At 39.6% G+C, this 23,655-nt stretch overlaps 1 protein-coding gene across 6 annotated transcripts in view; it reads right to left on the bottom strand.

Moving 5' to 3' along the window:
* DIP2C (disco interacting protein 2 homolog C) overlaps nucleotides 1-23,655 on the bottom strand; it is a 333,508-nt gene that overhangs the window by 14,262 nt on the left and 295,591 nt on the right. For 4 of the 6 annotated variants that reach the window (XM_076331894.1, XM_076331898.1, XM_076331895.1 and 1 more), the window contains 2 exons: nucleotides 17,543-17,572; nucleotides 15,785-15,846 (listed from right to left, as the gene is read on the bottom strand). In XM_076331894.1, coding sequence (XP_076188009.1) covers nucleotides 15,785-15,846; nucleotides 17,543-17,572 — 92 coding nt within the window. The remainder of the gene's footprint in view (nucleotides 1-15,784; nucleotides 15,847-17,542; nucleotides 17,573-23,655) is intronic. The other 2 variants (XM_076331896.1, XM_076331900.1) reach the window with 1 other exon arrangement.

The raw sequence follows: 23,655 nt of genomic DNA, 5'->3' as shown, positions 1-23,655 counted from the left end.
AATACCCAGCAATTTCAGACTGCTTTTCCAAGTCATTTTGAGAGGAAAAGGATGTAAAGTGCCCTACAAGGGGCACTGCCTGGAGCAGGCACGGTTAGGCAGCTGCAGCCTGACCTGCTCTCCTGCAAGGTGCGTAACAGGAACCACCTTCCAACATTTGTTCAACTGCCACAAAACTCCCAGACAGAGCCTGAAGCACTAATTACCACTTCCGTGTGTTACCTTTAATGTTATAGTGTCCTTGTTTTGCACTGTATTGCTCTCTTAAATCTCTGTTGTGTTACAGGTGTGCACACGTGCCTGTGTTTTCTGCAACATTTTCTGTTGAGCCTCCCACCAGCTGAAGAGCAGTAGGGCCACCACTGGATTCACAGCAAAAGCAGTGAAGCTACAACATCCATCTGTTCAACCAGGGACACAGATACAGGGCAGCAGAAACACAGGCCACAGGAGCTTCACTATAAGGTGTACATGCAAGGCTAAATTAATGCTACTCTATAAAGGGTATGTCTACATAAGCCACGCTTGCGTTGCTGTTCAAATGGCAAGCCAAATCATAGGTATTTAGGAGTATGCAGCAAAGGCTTTAAAAATAACTCTGTGCATACGGAAACAAAATCAAATACTGCAAAAAACAGTTGTTAATAATGCCTATACTTCTGTCTTTTTATATATATCTTTGTTCTGTAAAATCCATATTAGTGTAGAAATGGAAAATGCCTTTAACTGAGTTCTTCCAAACAACTGACATCTCCAATCTTTAGACATGTATTTGTAGACAGGTAGCTGTTCTTAGAAGAACTAGTCATCACCTCAACCACCTGTTATCTCCTTTAACAAAGAGAGTTATCTTATTTATTATTTACCAACATTTGTCAAATAGAGGAAATCTTAAAAAAGAGACCATTTAAAAAGCCTCAGCCATAAGCACTGCTAAGAGTGATGGTGTAACAAAGGTCAGGAAGTACTTTATTTGAATTTAAGATCGGTTTAAAAATAATTTGATTTGGACAACAGTAGCAAAAAAACCTCTGGGGCAGGAAAAGTGTATGTCACAGCTGTCCAGCTGCCCAGAGATACTGCTGGCCTTTGCTCCCTTCCCGTTATTAACACATGCCTCAGTGAAGTGGTGCTGAAGTCCAGGCCTAGCAGAAATCACACATAATAAAGCTATACATTCAATAGTCAATGAAGTGACTACTGGATATGAATCAACATTCACAAATCTGACCATCTCTTTCCTCTTTGCTTTCAGCATCTGTGCTTCCCACCTTGTTCTTATTATCACTAGCACATTCTTCTAGTTTCCTTCTCCACCTATTTCCTTTAACCTCATCTGATTTTTTAGCACATGACGATCCAGAAGGCACAATTTTTCGGTTTCCAATTCTGTTAAACCTCTCCCACTCTGTGCTTTCTGCCTCACATCCCTACAGAGTTATCACAGCAGTGCACTAAACATAGAAACGGCATTTCCTGGAGGTTTTCTGCGAGGGCCCTGTTAGTGCTCAAAAACTTGGACTCCTTTTTAAAAAGTTTCTGCTAAGCTCACAATGCATTTGGGAACATGCTGTTAAACCTCTAACAACTCTGAAATAATAAAAGATATTTTGCCACAAAGAGATTTCAAAAAACCAGAAGTAAAACATTAGATTCTGATGTTACCAACTCCTATGTGCATACTTAATTTTAAGTGCGTAATAGTCTTATTAACTCTACTGGGACTAGTACTGTGAATAAATTATGGACATTAGGCAATAATTTTTAAAATGAGTTTTACTGTGCCTCAGCATAAAATAATTCAATTGTTCCCACTCTTCCCCGAGAGATTTCCATTTTTCCACTGACAAACACAGACAGCAGACACGATTGAAAACTTCTTCGCTTTCCCTCTTGAGTGAGCAGCATCACTACCAAGGCTGGTCTGGCAGGCAAGGTAAAAAGGCAGAGCACAGGGCCCATCAGACCCTTGAAAAACAACGCCTCTGAATTACCCAGGTGATGCTGGCGAAGAAACCCACGGCTCCTTACAGCCTTCTTAGGACAATGTTAGTAAACCTTCTCCAAATTCACAAGTAATCATAATGTGCTCCCAGACAGCAGCGGCCTAGAAAGGGCAAGTCCTGTTTCTCTGCAGTGCTCCAGCCATTCTTTGTTGGGAGTGAAAACAGTCTCTTACAAACTAAGTACAGAGCCTTCCCGCTGCTTTCTGCTGCCTTCGAGTCGTGCTGGGAAGGGCAGAGGAGAACACGGCAATAGAGCCAGCCTGGGCACAGAGCCTGAAAATCAAGTGGATGGGAGAAAAATGCTGCCCTTGGGCGTGAAAGCTACTTTTGTACCTTCTGGTGGTTTGCAGCCAAGCTGAGAGGGTAAACATAAATGAGCGACCCAATGTAGGGCAGATACAGAGCTTCTCTCCCACCAAAATGTCTCACTGAAGGGGAGAGGCAAAAGATGTTTAAGAACCGTTGCACTATTACAAAGCTATAAGCAATGATGATATGCAATGAATCTGTAGTATTTACATAGTACAGTATAGGACAGTGTAATTTTTAGAATTTTTCACTGGTTCCTAAGAATTAGTCTTTTTTCTTAAAAAAATCTCTGACTGGAGCTGTACAGTTGAGAAAGCTGCCTATGTTTCAGAGTCTGCTACTGGGATTTAACAGGGAATGCAGCTACAACACCAGTATGTGCTAAACGTCTTTTCTTGTTACAATTTAATACATTGGACAGATTTCATCTCCTTTAAATCAAACACTTACTATAGAAAAGTAGGACTAAAATCTGACTTCAGAATGAAAACTGGTAAGCTATAACTAACTGGGCGCTGTAATCACTGTGCAGCAAAGGGGATTTCGAAATACAGTAACAACATGTTTCTGCCCCTCTCTTACATGAAACTGCAAATTTTGTTTATGCTCCTTTTTAGAGCTGGTCCATTCGGTGATTGAAACTCTCCAAAATATATTCCACAGCTTGCTAGTATTTTGCACTAATCGGAGAGTTTGTCAGCAGAGCTATTAACTGTTGCTTTGGGAATCTGCAAGGGCTGGAGCGTGCAGAGTGGTACTAACCAATGTTACGATGCCAAAACTGGGCAAACCTTCAAAGCCGGCTGTGCTGTTGCTCTGAGAAAGACTTTGGATTCTGTGATTCTAATAGAGATGGAAAGAAGCTATGAGGTCATCCAAGTCTCACTCCCTGCCAAAAAAAGACTGTTCCCTGCAGTGCACTTTCGAGTGCTTTGTCTACTGCTGTTACAGTATTTCAAATGATGGGGCTTCTTCCACTTCCCTTCAGAGTTTTTTTCTCAGCTGAATGTATTTCATAGCCAGGAACCTTTTTACTCTGCGATGCTTGGCATGACCCATTCTTAGCTTCCTCTTGTTATTTCTAACTAGCTCTCCATGTCCAATTCAAAGGAGTTTTTCCCACTGTCCCCTTTCTTTCTAAATATAACTCAGCTGAAGAGTTTGCCTTTTACCTTAAAACTTGGCCAAACCCCACATCTTGAATTTTTTCCATGCCTTTATAGCCATTCCCACAAGCTGAGCCATGGTAACTGCCCTCCTCCTCCTTGCCCGTGTGCCAGCATCTGCTGTTAGCCAGGCTTGGGCACTGAAGCGCTGCACCCTTCCATCATCTCAAGCTCTTACTTCCCTGTCTTCCCTACCGACCCTTCCTCCTGTCTTGAGCGGTCCGTTCTCACACCATGTCACTTTGCAGTCATGCCAGCTTGGAAGTCCAGCTTTTTTGGTTTCTTTAATACTAAGTCAGTAGCTGTTTTGGGATGCTGCCACTCTTGAAAACCTCCAGCAACAAAACCTAGAGGAAACCAGACAGGATGTGATGCACATATAACCTAATATATATTGAAAATACACTCTATGTAAGTCCCCTCCTTGTCCATAGCCTTTCTATGGCAGAATGAAACAGCCGATGGTCTCTTTGGTTTCATTCCAGCCCTATTTCTTAAGTTTTCCTGCTGATTGTCATCTTACATTGGAAGTTGAGCTTGTGGTGGAAAAGTGGATATTTTCTTATCCTGCAAGAAACTGATGCTTTGAAAATTTTTGTGTATTTAACTGGAACAAAAAAGCAAAATATGGAAAGAAGCTGTAAACAGAATCTGAAAAAAAGTGTTGCCGGTCAGAAAAAGAGGTTATTTATGTTTTGTGTTTCAGGTGTTTTGGTTTGTTTTGAAACGCAAGCTAATTAACTCTCCAAACTGAAAATGCTTTAACCACCATCATGAGCAAAAATTCAAAAGTTAAAGTAGGGTGTTTTGACCACTTTGAGAATTCTATCTTTTTCCTTAAGCTGAAAAAGATCTGTCAAAACTGACTCTTCTGATTTCAACACAACGGTCTGTTCTGGTGAAAAAAGACAACCACCTAATTCATTAGAAATTTTAACTAAAATCTAATTGTAAGGCATTTAATGCCAGAGAGCATATATGCTTTTGTGTAGCTATACCCACAGCACAGTGATTTCCCAGTTCTGACTCAAATGGCTAGGAACTATTGCCAAGAACTATTGCCATCATCAACACCGTTCAGATATGTATCACTGCCTAATGTTGAGATGGTGCCTGGGTAAGACTGATGGTGGGAAAGGGCTGATGCAGCCTGTTCTGATTTTCTACAGTTAGAGGAAAGATGGGCACTGTAGGTAACAGTAGGATCCTGGACTGGGGTCAGGGCTCCTTGACACTCAAGACTTTCAGTGCATCTTCTCTTTACTCAAATAATAAAATATTTCTACATAAACTATCCAGAATCTACAAGTCAATGAGCTCATTCTACCAAAAATGGAAATACGGATCAAAGAACATAAGCTCTGCCTTCCAAAATGGCATAGCCAGTTCAAATAGCCAGATCAGAAAGTAGGAAAATGGCATAGCTGAACACTTAGGCTGAAGGGAAAATCTAGATAATGAAGAAGAGTTTCCCTGCACCATCCTGGTTTCCTCAGAGCAGTTTTCCTCTCATCACATGACAAATTCAGATAATGAATAAATACAACTGAGACTGAAAAAGGGAGTTTTGGATTGAGGCAAACTTTAGCCAACAAAAGGCACAACCATTAAATCTTCTATATGTCTCAGACATATTTTAATCCTGTTAATTTGATAACCAACAAGTTCAGTTAAAGAATTAGCACTAAATCACTTCCTTTAATGTAAAGACTTTTCTTCACTATAAACCTAAATTACACTTCACGTCCCAAATTCCCTGAGGTCAAAAGCAAACAGCTTCCAATCCTTCAGATGGCTGAACAAAGAAGCAGAAAAGGTTACACAAGGATTTAAGACAGTTCAGAAAGTCGCAAAGAGATTGAAATGAGGCAGGAACTCTGGCTCAGGAAAGGAATATTCAAAGCTTCAGAGATTAAAAAAGTAATAGCAATTTTATCATATAAGACTATGGGAATATGTAAAAAAACTAAGCCATGTTTATGTCTGTTTTGAACCTTGGAGTACTTTAAAATGTTCAGCTTTCATTATACATGAACTACATTAAATTTGTTTAAATTAACTTTGCACATTGTGTAAAGCACAATACACAACTATTTCAAGTGAATGCAGTGGACTGGGACTCTGGAGAACTTGGTCTCCCTCCTGGCCCTACCTCACACCTACTGTGCCCCATCAGGCACAGAATCACCTTTCTCTGTGCTTCAGGTTTGTATTTGCAAAACCAGGCATAATGCTGCTCTCAGCTGTTATCTTTTTATTCTGATTACAAACCTCCCAGGACATGATGTTTATCACTAATTGTTTTTACAGCGCTTTGCATAATCACAATTGTGATCTGATGATTCCGTTTAATGCAATATGCTTTTTCTACTTCGTCACCCTTTATCGTCCCAGTTCTAACTGAGAAAAAGAGACTCCACACACAGGGAAAACTTTCATTGTAACAAACTTGGGATGTGAAAACGTCTTTATCTAATTGAATTAGCTTATTTGTTGTTAACAAATGATGGAAATAATTTCAGCTCCCCCAATGCAATATTCATATTCTACATTCACACAATGTAATGAAAGGTGGAATTTCTGAAATCAGGTCATTCTCTTTCACCTGCCCCCTTATCTTGCTACAACCTTCAAAATTCACACCACCAGCTGACTCACCCTGCATTTTTTGGGAAGAACTTGCAGAAAGTTCCCTCTCCTTAACAACCATCAGGGACATTTCCTGTGCATGGAAAACTTCAACACACGGAGCTATTTTTTCAGTTGAATTAAAACTGCAGATTACCACTCTGAAGAAGAGGTCAGTGGTGCCACAAGCAGCAGTCCCTTGTACACCTGAAGGCACTGAAAAGGGACTGTCCTTCTCACAGGAGACTTATTGGGAACCCTGGCTGAGCTTCACAAGACTCTTCACATAAGTAAGCTCATCTTTGGCAAACAGACACTTCTAGTATAGGCAATATTAAAAAGGGTACGTGAGGCTTGAAGCAACATATTAAGAGCTATTCAAGAGAGCTGTTTAAGAAGATACTACATCTCTAACCAAGTTAGTGACGGATCCTTATATAAATATAGGATGCTTTTACTGTTTTTCAGAGCTCTCCTTCCCAACCCTAACCATTCAGTGTTCCTACAGCCAGAGACTCCACTGATGACAGGAGCCAAACGAGTGCCTGAGGCTAGCAAAGCTGGAGTGGGTCCCAAAGGTGACAAAGCCCATTTCCCAGGGGTAACCGCCAGCACAGCACCCTCTGCTGAATTATTTGTCGCGAACACCTGTCAGCGTGTGGGACAGCAAAGGCCCTGTCCTCCCGCAAAGGCTGGCAAGAGAAGAGGGGAAAGGAAAGAGGGCTGGAAAGCACTTAGGAAGCTCCATTTCTTATAGCACACCACAGTCTGTGGCTAGGTCTGCAGAAGCTACAAAGGCTCACTCCAAATTTTACATGTACTCATTAAGTATTTTTCCTTCCAAAGCAGATGTCTCTATTGTGAAATGCATTCTAAGGTAGCAGTATGGGAAAGCAGCACTTTTTCCTCCACTACTGAAACAGTAAATGTACTCTATGTCGATCACTCTTGGCATTTTTAAAGAATCACTGTTTAGTGCTCCATTCGTAGTATATACCAAAATGAGGGAAACAAAGCAAATTATGCTTCAGAATACACTATCTGTAAAAATCAAATATAGAATACATTTTATCTGTAAGAAAATGGAAGAATGAAAATTCCATTTTTTTAAGACAGTCCTGTAACTGTATGGTTAGACTCATGGCAAACTCTGGGAGAGAGAAAGAAAGAAGTATGGCTTGTAGGGAAAAAAAAGGAAGACTTTTTAATAAATCTTCCTCAAAACTGTGAGCGGCCAGCTTGCTTTATCAATTCACAGCTTCTGTAAGGAGCATGATTGAAAGAGAAGGACCTGTAACACCAAAGAAGCTCAGTATACTCTGAAATGGGAAATCCCTTTTTTTTTTTTAACAGCATCAGACATTCTTCAGGAATAAAAATGTTGGTGTATTTTAATAAGCTGGAATATTATTGGGAAATTCAAAACTGGTTTGTAAAACCAAACAAAAACAGAACCATTTTCCACCTAGTTCTTTTACTCATGTTTCAAGAATCACATGCAAATGGCACTTGCAAACAATTACACAAACGTACAACTGCAGTACACCTACTTTCCTGGAAAGCTACGGCTTTTTGTTTTTCCTTTGTCTTCGTCTTACTTGGTATAGATGACAGTATTGTCTTTCCCCTAAGCCCCCCAGGGAAATAACTGGAATTTCTTGATTTGTAGTTAAAGTATGCTAAACCACATCCTCTTTCAAAAACCACATTTAGACCCAACTCTTATTGTCCTGTTCCACTAAAATCATAATATTCTGATCCCTTGAAGATTACGTTATCAAGGAAGAAATAGACTTGTTTCAAGGGAGGAAATACTTCAAGAGCTAGTAATCTTGCCTTAGAAAGCACAGAAATTGCTTTGTAGGTCTCCCATCCCCCTAGTTTAGTCTCACAGCTCAGACTGACTGGGACAAGAGGGAGTGACTTCCCATCCGAAAGTTATTGGATGTTTGTCCCTTTCTCCTGCCCTGCAACCGAAGTTGCTTTATGCCTGGAAACACGAAGCATCTTTAAAAGCTCTTAAAATAGGTACATTTACAAATTTTGTTATAACTCTGGATCCTCATATGTAAACAGCGCAATCCCTTACACAATATTTACTCCTCTTCAGTTTCCCAGGTCATCAGCTTTATTCCTAATCACTGACTATCCAGCGCACAGAGGTTGAACAAGTCTCTTGGTTCATCCTCTGATGCAGGCAGGAACAGCAAGAGAGATCTAGACAGACCATGACTTCTCCTCTGAGTCAGAATTGGAAGTGTTGATATGATGCTTATCATTCCAAATTAACTTTTCTTTCTGCGAGATTTGTTTCCCATAGATCAGAAACAGTGCCAAGGGGATTTCTGAGACAGCAGTGTTTGCATGGCAGAAACAAAACACAATGCCGCTAAAAGGCCAAGGCTGTATCTTCTCCTGAGCAAAAACATGAAGAACGAGGAGGGTTTTGCCAGTACCATGACAGACAGCTTAAACTCACTAATGAGATTCTGCAAGTTAATGGGCAAAATGCCTAAAAGCCAGATGTTTCTACAAAGACTCCTCAAAATCAAACTGCATCGTTACTTATCATACTTAAAACTTTGAGGGACGTAGGTTTTATTTTAAAGACCTCAATCCCTCCTCCTCTCAGCTGAGTTACCTCTTTTACTGACTTCACAGGCATGAAAGTCTCTTCGTTTTTCCATGAAAAACCTGTTTCTGTGATAACAGAAAAAAACCCAAACAGCTAAAGCAACAGACAATCTAAAAAAGAAAGCATGGGTGATACGTGAAACTTGGAATTGGAACCACCCATATGAGAAGATCCTCGAAGCTCGGGATGACCAGAATGGCACTGCTGGAGGTAGCACTTGACAATGCAATTTGTAAATGTGCTTACTGCATATAAAGCACTGGTGGCTTTTTGAGACCAAAGACTTGTGAGGTCTATGTTTTGAACAGTTCAGCAGGTATATAGCACTTCAAACCTCAAAATACTCTACACACTTTACCTACTGAATCTCACTGCAAGGGAAAAGGTGGCTGGGTGTCAAAGGGGGCAATAATAGATTTTAACTACCCCTTTGGACCCCACACTGAGTGAATAATTGAGGACTGGGATTTTCTGTAACCTGTGACTGGGCTCTGTACGCTGTAACCCATTACAAAAGCTGGAAAAAGCACTGCTCCCCAGTGCGTCAGGGAGCACTCTTCAAAGTTTCCCTTTTGCTACCGTTCGCAAATGGCTTTCAAGTATGATTAATCAATTAAAGTTTCACAAAAGGTAACTATTTTACTGTCACTTGCCATTAGCATGTCTCCTTCTGACGTATCTCCTCCACAGTCTCTTTTCCCTACTACGTGACTATAAAATGGTTATCCTCCATGCCGTGACTGTGCTACAGAGCACTGCTGTGGCTATAGCTCAGATAATAATTTAGCTAAGTAGTTCTTTTGTCTGGCAACCCTATAATAAGAGTATTTTTCAAGGTAGATGGAGTAGAAGTGTTTGAGAATTAGGAAAAAAGCTCCCGTGGCTTTGTTGCTTGGTATTACCCAAAACAATGTACACACAACATGAAAGTTTCAGTAAAATATGGAGGAGAAGGATAAACAATTGACAGCCAGAATAAAAGGCTATTTTTCTTTTCCTGCATGAAGTCTGAAATGCTGGAATGTATTAAAATGAAGCCAAAGCCTTAACTGATTCCTTTTGACAGAGCCTGCATTTGAGACTGGGCTCAGCGTATAAGCAATCTACAAAAATAAATCCTAACTATTTTCACATATCTTTGAAATGCTACAAGTGTTCCCTTATTTTCTTGGGGAATGAGATTCAGAATTTCCATCCTCTGAAATCACCTTTGTCAAGGAGACAATGTCTGAGCAAGTCTGATGGAAGTTCAGAGATCTCTGAATAGTCCTGAAGTCTGATCTCTGAAGTCCAAAATGAAAAATAAGATTTAGCACAACATACAAATGACTTCCTAAGAAATCAAGTCTGCTAATGACATAAGTATATACAAGGGTCACTTCTTTTTAAGAGATACACTAATTTGCATCACTCCAAGAAGATGTCAGTGACCACATAAGAATAGAAGACACCTATTTGTACAGCTCCACAAACTGCTTGTTTAATAAATGCAGAGGGTAATCAGATTTAAATAGTTGTTCTAATGATGGAGTGGGAGTATTTCAATGCGAGACTATGGATACCACAAACCACACATTGAATGATAGGCAGCCTAAAAAATTAGTAACTTGAACCCAAATACATCCTGGTGCTTCTAGTATATTTGGCAATATCCTACATCTGGATTTGGCTCCCTCTTCGGTGCCAGCTGCCTCACCATGTCTGTGACCAAGAAACTATCCAAGCAGCTCACCATTACATGTAGCTCAAAAGAAAATCTAGTAAACCACAAAAGGGTTTAATAAATTAAATTCTCCATTTTTCTAACCCTACTGAAAAAAACCCAGACTTAACTAGATGAAATTGAATAATTTAAATGATCATTTAATGCACCTATTCACCAAAGGGAATACTGGAATTTAAAGACAGGATATGAGGGGTAAGGATGCTTGCGTATATGAAACGAGATGGTATCAAATAAAATTGAGAACAGTGTTTACTAACACTGGTTGAAAGTCTTCATTCTTGCCCAGTTTGGTACAAAATGTGGATGTAGTTCAATAATCAGCTTAAATACAATTTGTAGTCAAAATAAGGGAAACTGTCTATTACAAATGTATGCAAAATGGTATCAAAATCTTCATCAATACATGTGTGACTGGATTAGTGGCCCTCTCCCCCTAGAAGTCTAAGCCTCCACTCCATCAAAGCTCCTAAGTTGTCACTACCCCTGCTCCAGAACAAGAAGACTGGTGACATTTTTACCTGCTTTTGGAGGTGGACATAGATTGCACTGAATTTGTTTCCTTTTACTTTTTTGTCCTTTTAAAATAAACTCCGATATCAAAGTAGATCTTTTCTTGCCCCACTTAGGGCAGGACAGTGATTTTCATAATCTTTTTTCCTTTATGGGTAAGGTTTTGCTATAGGAGAGAATATCAGGATGCAAGGGATTGCATCTGATTTATCTTTACAGGATTTGCAGAAAGTTTCAACTTTAGGAGAAGATCAATGATCTCCCTCAGCCATCACCAGATGGACCCTTCAGCTCACTAATTAAAACTTCTGAGGAAATCCTCTATACAACATTTTAAATATGAAAGACACAGAAATGCAGAAAAAAAATTCTTATGTTAAAAATTTGAGCAAAAATTCAAAACAGACAAAATATTTCATAATTTTTCATATTTTCTTATTCATACCAGTTTAGTTTCAAATTTAAGATAATTTCAAAATTTAAACTAGCAGGTTAAAACAGTAACATTTTGAAAACAGTTTCAAATTAGTCTAAAAAAAAATGTTTTAGAATATTTCAAATATATTGAAACATTTGAAAATCCAGCCTGACCTTCTGAAGAACACTTAAAAAATATTTTTGCCCTGTCTATGTGAAAGGAAGATTTATTTTGGAATATACAAGGTCTATTCTTAGTTTGATGAAGTGGCTCATTTTGCCAATAAATAATTTTTCTACCAAGAACTAACCTGCTGTTAAGGATGAGGAAGTTGTGAAATTTTTATGCTAATGTCAGAGATGTATTTCTTTGTTGGAAGTTTTTAATTTTATAAACACATGTACATATTGTTTTAGAACATCCTGGGTAAAAGGGATGCTTGGGCTTTAAATTTACATCTTTACTGCTACAAAAGCATGTAAGTATTATAAAAGCCAACATCTTTCAAGTATATGGTGTTTTGTATGATGAGAAAAGGGTCTCTCTTTGTTATATTCCAAGCACTTCTCAGCTTTTAGCATATTTAGGTATCTCATGCTTAACCACCTGAAAAGTTCTCTGAGGAGAATATGACTGGTCTAAAATGACAATGGAGTGACCTGAAAACCAGCAGTTTAGACAGCGGGACAAGAATATGAATGTATTTATTCTATTTCTTTTTCTTTTTTTGGGGTGTGTGTGTGATAAAGTTGTTTTCGCAGAGGCAGCAGCAGAGAAATGCAGCCAACGACCCGACAGGGTGCTCACGCCTGGAGTTTTGTTGCACCTGCCCTCCCTGCAAATGCACGCGGGCACATTTACATGACCTGAGTTGCACAGTGAGTCAGCAACTGGCACCAGCCGTGCCGTGCCAGCGCAGCCTGCTGCGAGGCCAGCTCATGTGTGGTGAAGCATTAATCCACCTATTTTGCCTTTTGGATCTGAGTTATCCTCTCTAAACTGCATTGCACTGCAGTGCAGGGGCATATCAGCCACTTGGTACTAACTCAGGAGCCTTCTCCTAGTTTTTATTAACAGCCCAGGTGGGACTTGCCTGTCTTTGCTCACTCTTTCATGGCCAACCTGAGGACTCTCTGATTTTTAGAAAATCAATGAGATGCAGAGTACAACAATACTGATGTATTGTCACCAAGAGCAAGCCAGCGCTGTATACTCTTGCTATTAGGATATTACTCAGTTTCCAAAAAGAGGTGTCTAATGCCGTTTGAGATAGCACAGGGTGCCTGGGACATCTCATTAGTGCTAGCAAATAAATGCAAGCGCTATGGGAGACCCTGCTGGAGTAGCTGTAGCATCTAAACCTGCACTAGATGCTCACAGCTAGGCAATCAAGCCTTTTTGCAGTATCATAACTGATGCCAGCCACTGACCGAGTGGTTGCACCCCTTGGCACAAGTTTCCTGAACCTCTAGGTAAGCCCACTCCCAGCCATTTCCCTCAGCTGGCAGAGAGTTGCAGAGTCCCAGCAGCTAAACCAGTGAGCTGGTGGCTCAAAACCACACAGAGGCACACACAGAAAGGTGTTTGAGAACCTCCAAACTGACCTAAGAAGCAAACCATCCAAATCCAGTGAGAGCTGGGAGGAAATGTCTAGTTTGGTCAACCAAGCACCCCTAGATCTCTACCCAAATTCTACATAGCACAGGTATTTTGATCTAAACTCCTATCAAACAATGACATTTTCATAAGCCGTGAGGTGTGCAAACACATAATTTCTGGATGAGCTTGAAACAGTTGTATTCAAACTGATTATTTATTTTTACAGATGTGAATAGGATTTGAATAATCTCAAAGAGATGAACTACAGCTGCTTTTTGCAGCAACTAGAAAGTGTTAACATGCCAAGAAAAAAAAAAAGATGTTCAAAAAAGTCTTTTTCAAATTCTGGAAAATATCTTCTAAAATATAAAATATGAAGAAAATTTTCTCACATTAAGTGTACAGTGTAAATTTTTCATATTGTTGGGGGACTGGCTGACCTGCAAAGACTTGGTGGGTTGTTACTGTACAGTCTCACAGCTATGTACAGTAATCTTTCAGTTACTGTTAAGCAATAGTGACATTCAGTTCCATTAAAATGGTTAGAAACAGCAAGTGTGAAGAAACTATGTCAAATAAAGTTGTTTTCTCCCCTAATTTATGACCCATGAATATCATTCTAAATTCCACAGGATTGAGTAAATGAGGCACAGCTTTAATCCATCAAAGTAAAATCTACATTACCACAATCTGAGAAGCCAACTCTAAAGATCATCTTTCATGTTCTGTAGAACTTGTCACTAAATATAAATTAATACACTGCAAAGTCTGATCTCGATAACGATGCCTACTTCTCAATGACATGCTAGGGCAGGGAAATAGTACATCCATGGTTTATGCAGCTTTTATGAACAGTAAATCTTATTTCCTCTATATAAATATATACAAATTTATTTTTATTATTTATAATTTTTATTAACTGTGAATGTTATGTTCTCTTTCTATATATATTTGTTTCTATATACTTCCCTTCCAATGAATATTCTATAAGTTTCTTTCTCCTCTCAGAAAAAATAATTCCAAATAAGGAATTAATCTACATTTGCTTTTTTCTTTCCCCTCTATAGCTACGACTTTATTTTTAACGATTGATTAGCTCTTTCTCCTGCACTTGAATGATGCTTACACGTATCTATCTATATTGTGTTCAAGCTAACTTCAACCATTTCAGAGCTCTGAGATTAGAGCAAACACTATGTGTAAATAAGTCTCAGCTTACTGTGTCTACTAAAAAATAAACATTTGATTTCCAAAGTTAGTCACGCAAGCTTCCTTCCTCATCAATACAGAAAGAAAGGTACCTTAAAGGTCAATTCATCCCATGTTGGTGCATGTCTGAGATAGCTGCGATACACTGGTGGTGTGCGTGCCTTTCCAGTGACCGCAGAAGGAGCCTGGGAGACCACTTTAGGGTGGATGAGATCTGTTGTGGTCACAGTGTTTGCTCTGCTCTTAGGTAAAGAAATGCTCCACTTCTCATTTCTTTTTCACAACATAAATCATTCAACTTCTCAAGTAAATCTCCTTTCAAAAGTGCAATGCAGAAACAGTAAGCTCACATAACGATAACACCTTTTTAAAAAAAAGGCCTTTTTTTTGCTGGGTTGAGTATAAGCATGGACTGTGTCTACATAGTACCACAGTTGCTGGGCCAGGAAGACCAAGTTTTCTATGCCTTAGTCATGCAGACAACAGTATCCCAAAGGATGGATCAAATATGAGCAATATTGTTGGTAACATTGTGTGCAAAAGGAATAAAGAAATGGTGAGAGAGTCAAGTATGTTGCAGTTCCTTTCTTCCACCTGCCAAGCTCCATGCGCTACAAGAAAATATCTATATGTGTATCTGACTTAACTATCCAGAGGATAATTTGGGCCTGCAGTGCCGTGAGGTCTGCACCCTGCAAGCTGAGCTGGTCACTTTTATATAGCCAAAGTTGGTATTCACCTACGGGGAACACATTCTCTGCTAAGCTTTTAAGAAGGATGAAAGAAAAAGAATTAAAAAAAAGCCCTATTTGGATAATGATTTTTTTAAGGTACCAGGGCTGGTGTACACTGTCAGTTAAATGTTAATTTTTTCCAGAGTTAATAGAAAACTTTTTGTTTTGTTAAAATTTTGTAAAGAGACTACCTGCTAGCCTTTTGACCAGAGTATTGGAAAACTGAAATATATGTGCATGGGTATTTTCTAAAATTACACATAAAATTACAAGTTTCCCTCCAACTAGAAGATTTCAGACATCTTAATACCACTAGTGGTAAATTATAGTTCTCACTTTTTGTATATGTATTTAACATTACAGACAGAACTAGAAAATGCCCACAGTTACAGAATGTGGTTGCTCACAAAGACTAAAGTCAATAATCCATTCCCTCATAGTCCTGCAGCGTTAAGAATTACAGCAAAATCCTCCCATGGTCTCCCCACAGTCGCCAACCCAGGAGAAATGTTTCCGTGAAGCTAAAAGGCTCAACGGAACTCCATTTCTTAGGGACCAGCTAGGCTGCACCACTTGAAACAAGTGTCATGAAACCCTGAACGCAATAAAAGCAGGGAATTTTGCTAGTCTTTGCAATGGCTATGTCAGATGCTTCAGTTTTATCAATGGTAAATTTAATTAACCAACTAATACAAATGTCAATGTCTGCTTGCTGGTAGGAGTTAGCACAAATTATTTATGAGGATAACAAAGGTTTTCAGGGACTGGGAGGTGTGCTGAAGTAGCTCTCTTTCTAGAAACTCTGTTAATTGTGTGTAGAGAAAAAGAAAAAGGTGGTTCCGACCTGTCGTGCCTCAGTGCCCTCATATCAACATACACTGTGGTGGGATCTGGTCCAGATGTTCCCTGTAAACAACAACATCAGCTAATCAGAACCTGAAGGCTGGGAGGAGAAAAGAGTTTTACCCTCAAATAACCGAATGGTCATTTCACTGCTAATTATGCTAATCAAATGACAAGTTATATTTAACCTATTCATCAAACAAAGCTCAGCTTTACAGAATCAGAAAGAGCACTGGAAAACATACCTACCGTCAGGTACTTGTTACCTTGGGGTTCAGAAAAACATCAAGCGGCCATACTACTTAACCCAACACATGTCAACATAGGTTTTATTTGCTATAAAAGGCCAAGTAATCAGCACATGGATACATACAAAAATGTTAAACACGTTTTGCCATATAAAGAAACGCGGAAATTGCTGAGGAGACACAGTTTAATGGCAGAAGCACATGGTCAGGAATGTGAAGCATGGTTTACTGAGAGTCTTCCACACATGCAACAGAGAAAATACTTGAAGCTAAAGATAGTAAAGGTAGCACGCATGACATGAACAAATGTGGACTGAAGGTCTGTAAGCAATTATTCTGTTTCTTTTCAGTCTTCCACTGCATAATTTAAATCCTTGCTTTATGTCACAATATTTAGTTACTTGAAAAGCAGTAGACTAATTTTAGTTTCCTTTCATACAGAGATGCTACAGTCTTTTAGGCCCTTCCACCCACAGCTTTGCTGCAGTTTTGTAACCTGCTATGATCTTCCCTGATCCGAAACTTCAAACTCATCACCACTGAACATCATGCGAATTGTCAATGCTCTAGTCTAGGGCTCTTTTCTCTGCTGCATACCTCACATCACTGCTAAGCAGAAAGCTAAAAGAAAAGCACAACTTCATTTTGGAACACTGGAACTCTGGAGGGTTTTTTTTCCCCACAGATAAATTCACCTAACCCTGGCAAACTACAGGTGCAGGAACTCCTTTATCAGTTATTTAGGTGTTTACTACTTAAAAGAGCAGACAGCATCAACTCCCAATGATTTCTGTCCCGCTTGGGATATATTATAGAGTATAATTCTTCACACTAGGAATGTCTAGGGCTAAATTTTGCATTTCTACAATGCTGGCTGGTACTTCTACAATTTGTTGAGCACTAAAAATTGCAAGGGAGTTCCACAAATAGATAATTTTTGTATCTAAAGGGGGAAAGAGTTACCACTACCAATTGATACTTACTGTACAGATACTGATAGTGACCCACCACCAGAGGAGAAAAAGAGTAACAGAGCTGCACATGCATGTTAGCCTCTTTAGCTTGTTATACACAATACAAGATACAATATCCTCTCTAGCTATTAACGACACAATTTTCAGTCTACTAGTAAACTCAGCAGTGTAACAGACTAGTGCCGAGTGGAGAACTTATTTGAAATATATGCAATGTTAAAAAAAAACAAAACCAAGGAAAAATTGGTTATCTTTAAAAACAAAACTAAACCTGAATCGATTTATAAAATAATGGAAACAGTCAAGTTTGAAAATCAAAGAAAATCACTATGGTATTTGTTATTTTCAGTGTGAATGAAATAGTTACAAGAGACAGCTAATATTTGATGAAACCTGCATCCAGATAAAGCTATACTGGACTTGTTTATAATTTCATAGAAGGATCTGAAAATCCCCAAATCTCCAGACTCAATTTCTAGTCTGTCCCACTGTTGGAAGCTGATAGGTGGGTATTGAGGGAACATGAAAATCCCCTACCTGCTCGGCCAGCTTCCCCAGCCTGTGAGGCTATAGCAGCAGGAATAGCAGGGATGAGGGAGAGAAGGAAAGAAGGTAACACAAGACAAAAATAATAATAAAAAAATGGGAATGAAGGGTGGGAGAAAAAAAAAAGAGGAGAATGCAAAAAGCAGGGAGTAAAATAAAAAGAAAAACAATGTCAAATACAGGAATCTTACAAATTAACCATTACACCATTAAAGGTTAAAAAAAGTAAAAAATGAGGTGTCAACATTTTAGTAGAGCAACAGAAGAGACAGCTGTAGACTGCTAACCTTGGACAAACAGACTTAAATGATTTTAGGACACTATAGACAACGTTGTTAGTGGAAACCATGTGTCTAGCATACTGATATTTTTTGTTGGTTTTGGTGAAGAAGTCAGTAAACATTATGGGCGTGCTATTTTAATGCACAACCATTGAGACAGGGGTTCCAGGTCTGCCATTTCACTATTAAAAGAAGTTTGTAAGTGATGTCCTCTGGAAATCAGAAGTAAGCTCTCTTTTTGGGAAAAAAAAAAAAAGTATGCAATGGAGAAAGATACTTACACCTTGTTTCATACAGATTAACCTGCTCCTAAAGTGAAATAAAATCAAGGCTTCATGTACAACCTAATTATTAGAAGACCATAACTAAATGGAGTAACTCCATAGTTCAACAATTCTTCATTCTTAGTCTATTTGCTATGATAACGTAATACATATAAAGAACAGGAAAATTAAAAGCTGATAAAAACCCATCAGTTCTCCACCACGATCGATAACGCAGCAAAGACACAAAACACAGTGGTGACTAGTCCTAAGCCACTACTGTCACGTGGAGCATCTAACACCAGATGGCTGCAGTGGGACTTGCAGTACAACTTGTGAAAATAAACAGCTCTTAGAGCACTGGCATCCCACATCCCTTCTGAATTTCAGCAAAGTTAAAGACTACAGGAAGCTGCCACAGCAGCATCTTAATATAGGTTTATTTTGGATGCGGGGGAAGATGAAGCATTTAAAAAAATAGGATGGATCTCCTCATTACATTGCTGCCCCAAAATAGAAATATTACTAATAATCCAGGTTGAACACTGCAGTGTAACTGCAAGAAAGCAGGAGAATTGCTGAAATCCATCAGTTACATAATTCATTGTTCGTGACTATACTGCAGGTCCAGAGAGGACTTTGAGAGTACCAGAGCCTCATACGGCTATTAACTAAGGAAGGGCTTGAGAAACATCAGTTGAAGTCTCAGCATTGTCCTTCTGCAGCCAGCTGCAGCTGAGATACTCTGACAGTGTTTCAAAAGAAGCAGAATCTTAGCCAAGACCAGAGTGACTGACTCAATTTATCCATGCACATTCATTTTGCGAGACAGAGACAGAGAGCAGCTGTAATGCTGGTAACAGGAAAAAACCAACATGACTTCTGTTGTATCTGATACTTACTAAGGACATGCTAGGTAGTGTTCAAGGAAATAAAATGGGCCAAACATCATTTTGTGTCTGAAAACGGGTACATCATAAGTCACATCCCTTGGACTAAATAAATCTCCTGCCCGTGCATAGGCTGTCACCAGTGAACCATCCCTGGTCCATGCAAACCTCTGCAACATGCCAGGCTTTTATTCTCTGGGAAAACACTGCAGGTCAAAACTGCACAGAAGGACTCCTCAAGAAGTCAGCAGTAGGGATGACCATGTGCCAGCACTCAGCCTGTACCTAATTTCCACTGAAGTCAAAGGCCAAGCTGCATGCCCTCCCCTGCTTCCCTCCCCAGAGTTAAAAACCAGGAACTAGGAAATCAGAAGTCCTAAGAATTTAAAAATAACTGTTGTTTTGGGTTTTGTTTTGTTTTGCTATCTAAGGATGTGGCCTCAATGTTTACTCTGAGTCTACTTCTGCTCCAGTGATGCTCAGAAATGAAATTTTTGATGTACACTTAACAATCTCATAAACGCAAGCACAGCAGCTGGAGCTGTGAAAAGAACTTTATGGCATGACTCATAGTAAAGGTGGGAACTCACCCAGAGCTGTACTACATTGCTAAGTGTGAATCATACCTCTGACAAAGTGCATGATCTCCTGTTGCACTCTTCGCAGAGCTATTCCTTATTACTTTTGATATGGAAGATCCTCAAAAAGTGTGATCTATCACTAAGTAAAAAGAAACGTTAGCTTTAAGCCCTAAATTGACTAACAAAGTTCCCTTTGCTAGATGGTGAAGGAAGGATTCACTTCATATAACTTCAGCCATCAAAGAAGAAAGTGTGCAGTATAAGGTAGGAAGTATCTCCTGATGGTGATGGATCCCATCCCAAGATAGGCTGCTGACATAGGCTGAATGAAGCTCTCTCTGGAAGTAGTTCTTTGGTTCTACTGACTATAGATGGATCTTAGATAACTCACTTAACCTTGCCATCTAACTTAAAGGTGACGTAAAAAACCAAGGTGAATCCTGCTCTCCTGCCCTAGCTTGTGCAGATTCGTTAGTACATTTTCAGGGTTAACTAAGGAAAATGAACAACTTCTAGAAGTTTTTCCTCAACTGAAATTGAGTAGCAGGTTGAATAAAATGAAAATATTTATTTCAAGGGTTTAAATGGAAATTAGCTAAAATCCTAGAGAACCATCTGTGCTGTTGTAAGAAACAGGCTACTTTTCTTATCTATTTTTCTCTCTCTCTCTCTCATGCTGTGATGCTAGTTAATGAGAATTAAAATATGCTGGATACAATCTTTTCATCTCAGAAATCCTTGGACCATTATCTGTGCCTATACAGCCATAAAAGGTCAGATATTAATGGTATTTAAGTGCCTAAAGATGGAGAGAATTATTGATTTTCAAAAGCATACCTCTAAAAATCTAGTCCAAAATGATTACATCGAAAGAAACATAGTAAATTTGCTCTATATTTGAGAGGAAATGAATACAAATGACAATGGATTAGCCTGTCAGTGATCCTAATCCTGAAATTAAGATTCATTTGGTAGACTAAGGCTCTTTTGTACCAAAGGGATTATCACAATGATTTCCTTTTTAAAGTAATCTTGATGTTTTTATACACACAGACATAGACACACACATACATGTACATACACACCCCCCCCTTCTTTTTGGAGGCGGCAACAACAGTAAAAGCTTTTTGGAAAAATTGGGGTACCTTCCCCTTGAAACACTTGAGTCTTAAATTTGTCCAAAAAACTGGAAATGGAGTGAAGAAGGTATCAAAGATCACATCCAAGCTGTGTTAGAGGCAGCCCATAGAGAAGAAAGCCTGGATAGGATTTTTGCTGGTAAGGGTCAATAGCTGAATATTGAGATATGTTTAGAAAGGTGATTAGCAGGTACATATTTTAGAAAGACTGTAGAATAGGTTGGATCACAGTTATCCCTGTGAAAGATGTTGTTCCAGGAACCACAAGCTGATCTCATGGATGACACAACTTGGAAGGAAAAAAGCAAAGGCAGATGCTATTGACTCAAACATCTTTAGAAGTATTTTTATGCAGTGTGAAGAATCCAGAAATCATGACCCATTTCCGGAACATATTGGAGACAATGCTAATTTCAGAAACATTGTTGACCAAGGATTAAAATTCATTCTGTTCCTCAGCCCAGAAAACAGAATAGTCCACAAGCTATTCCGGAATATCACTAGCCATAAACTTCCAGAGAGTTCGGAAAGAGCATTCAGTCTAATTCAGTATCTAGTCTTTGGCAGTGTCTATTACCAGATGCTTCAAAGGATGCAATCCTGTATCTTTATATTCTCTATCAAAATGACATGTTTTGCAGTGATGCTTGTAAGTAACATCTTTAGTAATTTTTCAAACCCCTTTAAAACTTGCCAAACTATCCTCGGCGTAAATGCTTCAAAAACCATTCCACTTGGAATGGTAACATTACTAAATATAGCCTGTTCTGAAATGGCTTTTCTTCATTCCACACTAGACAGTGTATGGCTTTTCATTTGTCCTATGGACTGAGATGCAACATCTTAGTAGAACTCAATGAAGCCTCACACTAAGCTATAAGATCAGCCAGGCTGTTAATCACCTCACTCAAGGCTCTCATTCTGTGCTGTTCTTAAATTCATAGTCAGTATCATTAATAATATTCCTTTAGGGAGTTTTCCACTTTTACAGTTTGATTCAATCACTCTTTCAAGAATTTCTGTAAAGAACCATCTATGAAGTAAACTCCAGCTAAGGAGTTAACACAATCAAAAGGCAGATATATGTAGTCAAGCAAAAATCCAGCCTAACTCCATGTTGATTAGGACTTCCAGTTTCTCTGAGTGTATTCAGCTTTCCTGCACGTTTGTAGTGGGTTGACCCAGACAGCAGCTAAGCACCCACTCAGCCGCTCGCTCACTCCCCTCCTGGTGGGACAGGGCAGAGAATAGGAAAAGCAAAAGCAAGAAAAACAGTGGGTCGAGATGAAGACAGTTTAATAAGTGAAGGAAAGAGAAAAAAACCCCAAGTGATGCAAAAGCAATCACTGACCACCTCCCATAAGCAGAACGATGCCCAGCCAGTCTCTGAGTAATGGCTACTTTGGAAGACCAACCCCCCTTTTTTTAATGCTGAGCATGACATCATATGGTATGGGATATCCCAGGTCAGCTGGGGTCAGCTGTCCCAGCTGTGTTCCCTCCCAGCCTCTTGCTCTCCCCAGCCTACTTGCTGGGGGCAGTGGGGTCATGGTGCGATGGGCAGAGTGAGAAACGGGGAAAAACTTGATGCTGTGCAAAAACTGTTCAGCAATAGCTAAACCACTGGTGTGCTATCAACACTGTTTCAGTCACAAATCCAAAACGCAGCTCCATACGGGCTGCTATGAAAAAAGTTAACTCCATCCCAGGCAGACCCAGTACAATATTACTTCCAACGAGGCATATTTGGGCATTGGACCTGGCTTACTGCTGCTCAGCGTCATTCCCTGGTTTTATTATTTGTCCTGAACAAAAGACTTCTCTTGTAAGTGAAACAGCCACCACGAACAGTCCAGAGATCACTGCAAGCCTGAAATGGAGATTTTCATTAGTGGCAAGCAAACTTCTGCAGCTAATCTGTCCTTGTTATCTACAGCTTCTTTCATGTCTGGTCCCTCCATGGACCAGAAGCCAAGGAAGTTCAGTTATTTTTCAGGAGTAGCTCCACTACAGCTGCAGGGGGGAGCTGATGGGCCCCATCCTCATCTATCGGCCATGAAGGTGTGCCATCACTTCCCTCCTTCCCCTCATCTGTAAAAGACACCCCATGGGCACTTCAAGATGGCTAAAGATACAGAAGCAAATCAGAAAATTATTGATACCAGGTAGCCAGCTCATCTCTTTCTCCTCTGTTTTCCCTTTCTACTCGAGGGAAAGCTGCCAGTGTCCTTGCTGCCTGCTGTGCCCCTCCCAGCCAAGTGTTTAACCTTGCTTGGGTTGCTGACTGGGAAAGCACACCAACCTGCACCTGCTAACCGGCCTAAACTGGTACCGTCCAAATTGTGCTGCCTCGGGTGGGAGTGACTAAAGATTTCCTAGATGTTTTCCGAGTTGTCCTCTCTGCCCTGTCATCACCCAGGACTCTAGATATGGAGAAAGAAATGAAGAGGCCTGTATTCTTGCAAAGAAACATTCAGTAGAAGAGATTTCAAAACTTCAGTCAGTACTTTTTGTATCATATCCATGACAGAAATATGGGGGAAGATGCTGCATGAGTTCATAGATGTTTCTAACCTACTCGATATATTTTTCTCTCAAGACTATTAAGTTTTATTAGGGTAAAACTGTTTTGAAGGATTCAAGCGCTGCTTTTGAGACCACAGGAGATTTTCTTAAACTTTTATTCCTGAAGAATATTTATGGCAGCAATTACAGAATGCCAAACTAAACAACTCTACCTCTGGGACACAGAATGACTTTTAACCCTGCTCAGCTTTGCCTTGTCATATGTTTGATCATAATAATAATTAAAGTCACCCTGGGCTGAAGGGATACTCTGCTGGCAGTCAGAGAGAAAGCAAGCAATACTGGAGATGTGGCGTACCTCCTGTATTTGTATTCTGGTAACATGCTGAACTACAAGGTCACTTTTAGCCAAGGTCTGATGAAA

Source organism: Aptenodytes patagonicus, chromosome 2 (assembly GCF_965638725.1).
Source record: "Aptenodytes patagonicus chromosome 2, bAptPat1.pri.cur, whole genome shotgun sequence".
NCBI lineage: Eukaryota > Metazoa > Chordata > Aves > Sphenisciformes > Spheniscidae > Aptenodytes > Aptenodytes patagonicus.
The sequence above is the reverse complement of the archived record's forward strand: the minus strand, read 5'-3'. Positions and strand labels throughout refer to the sequence as shown.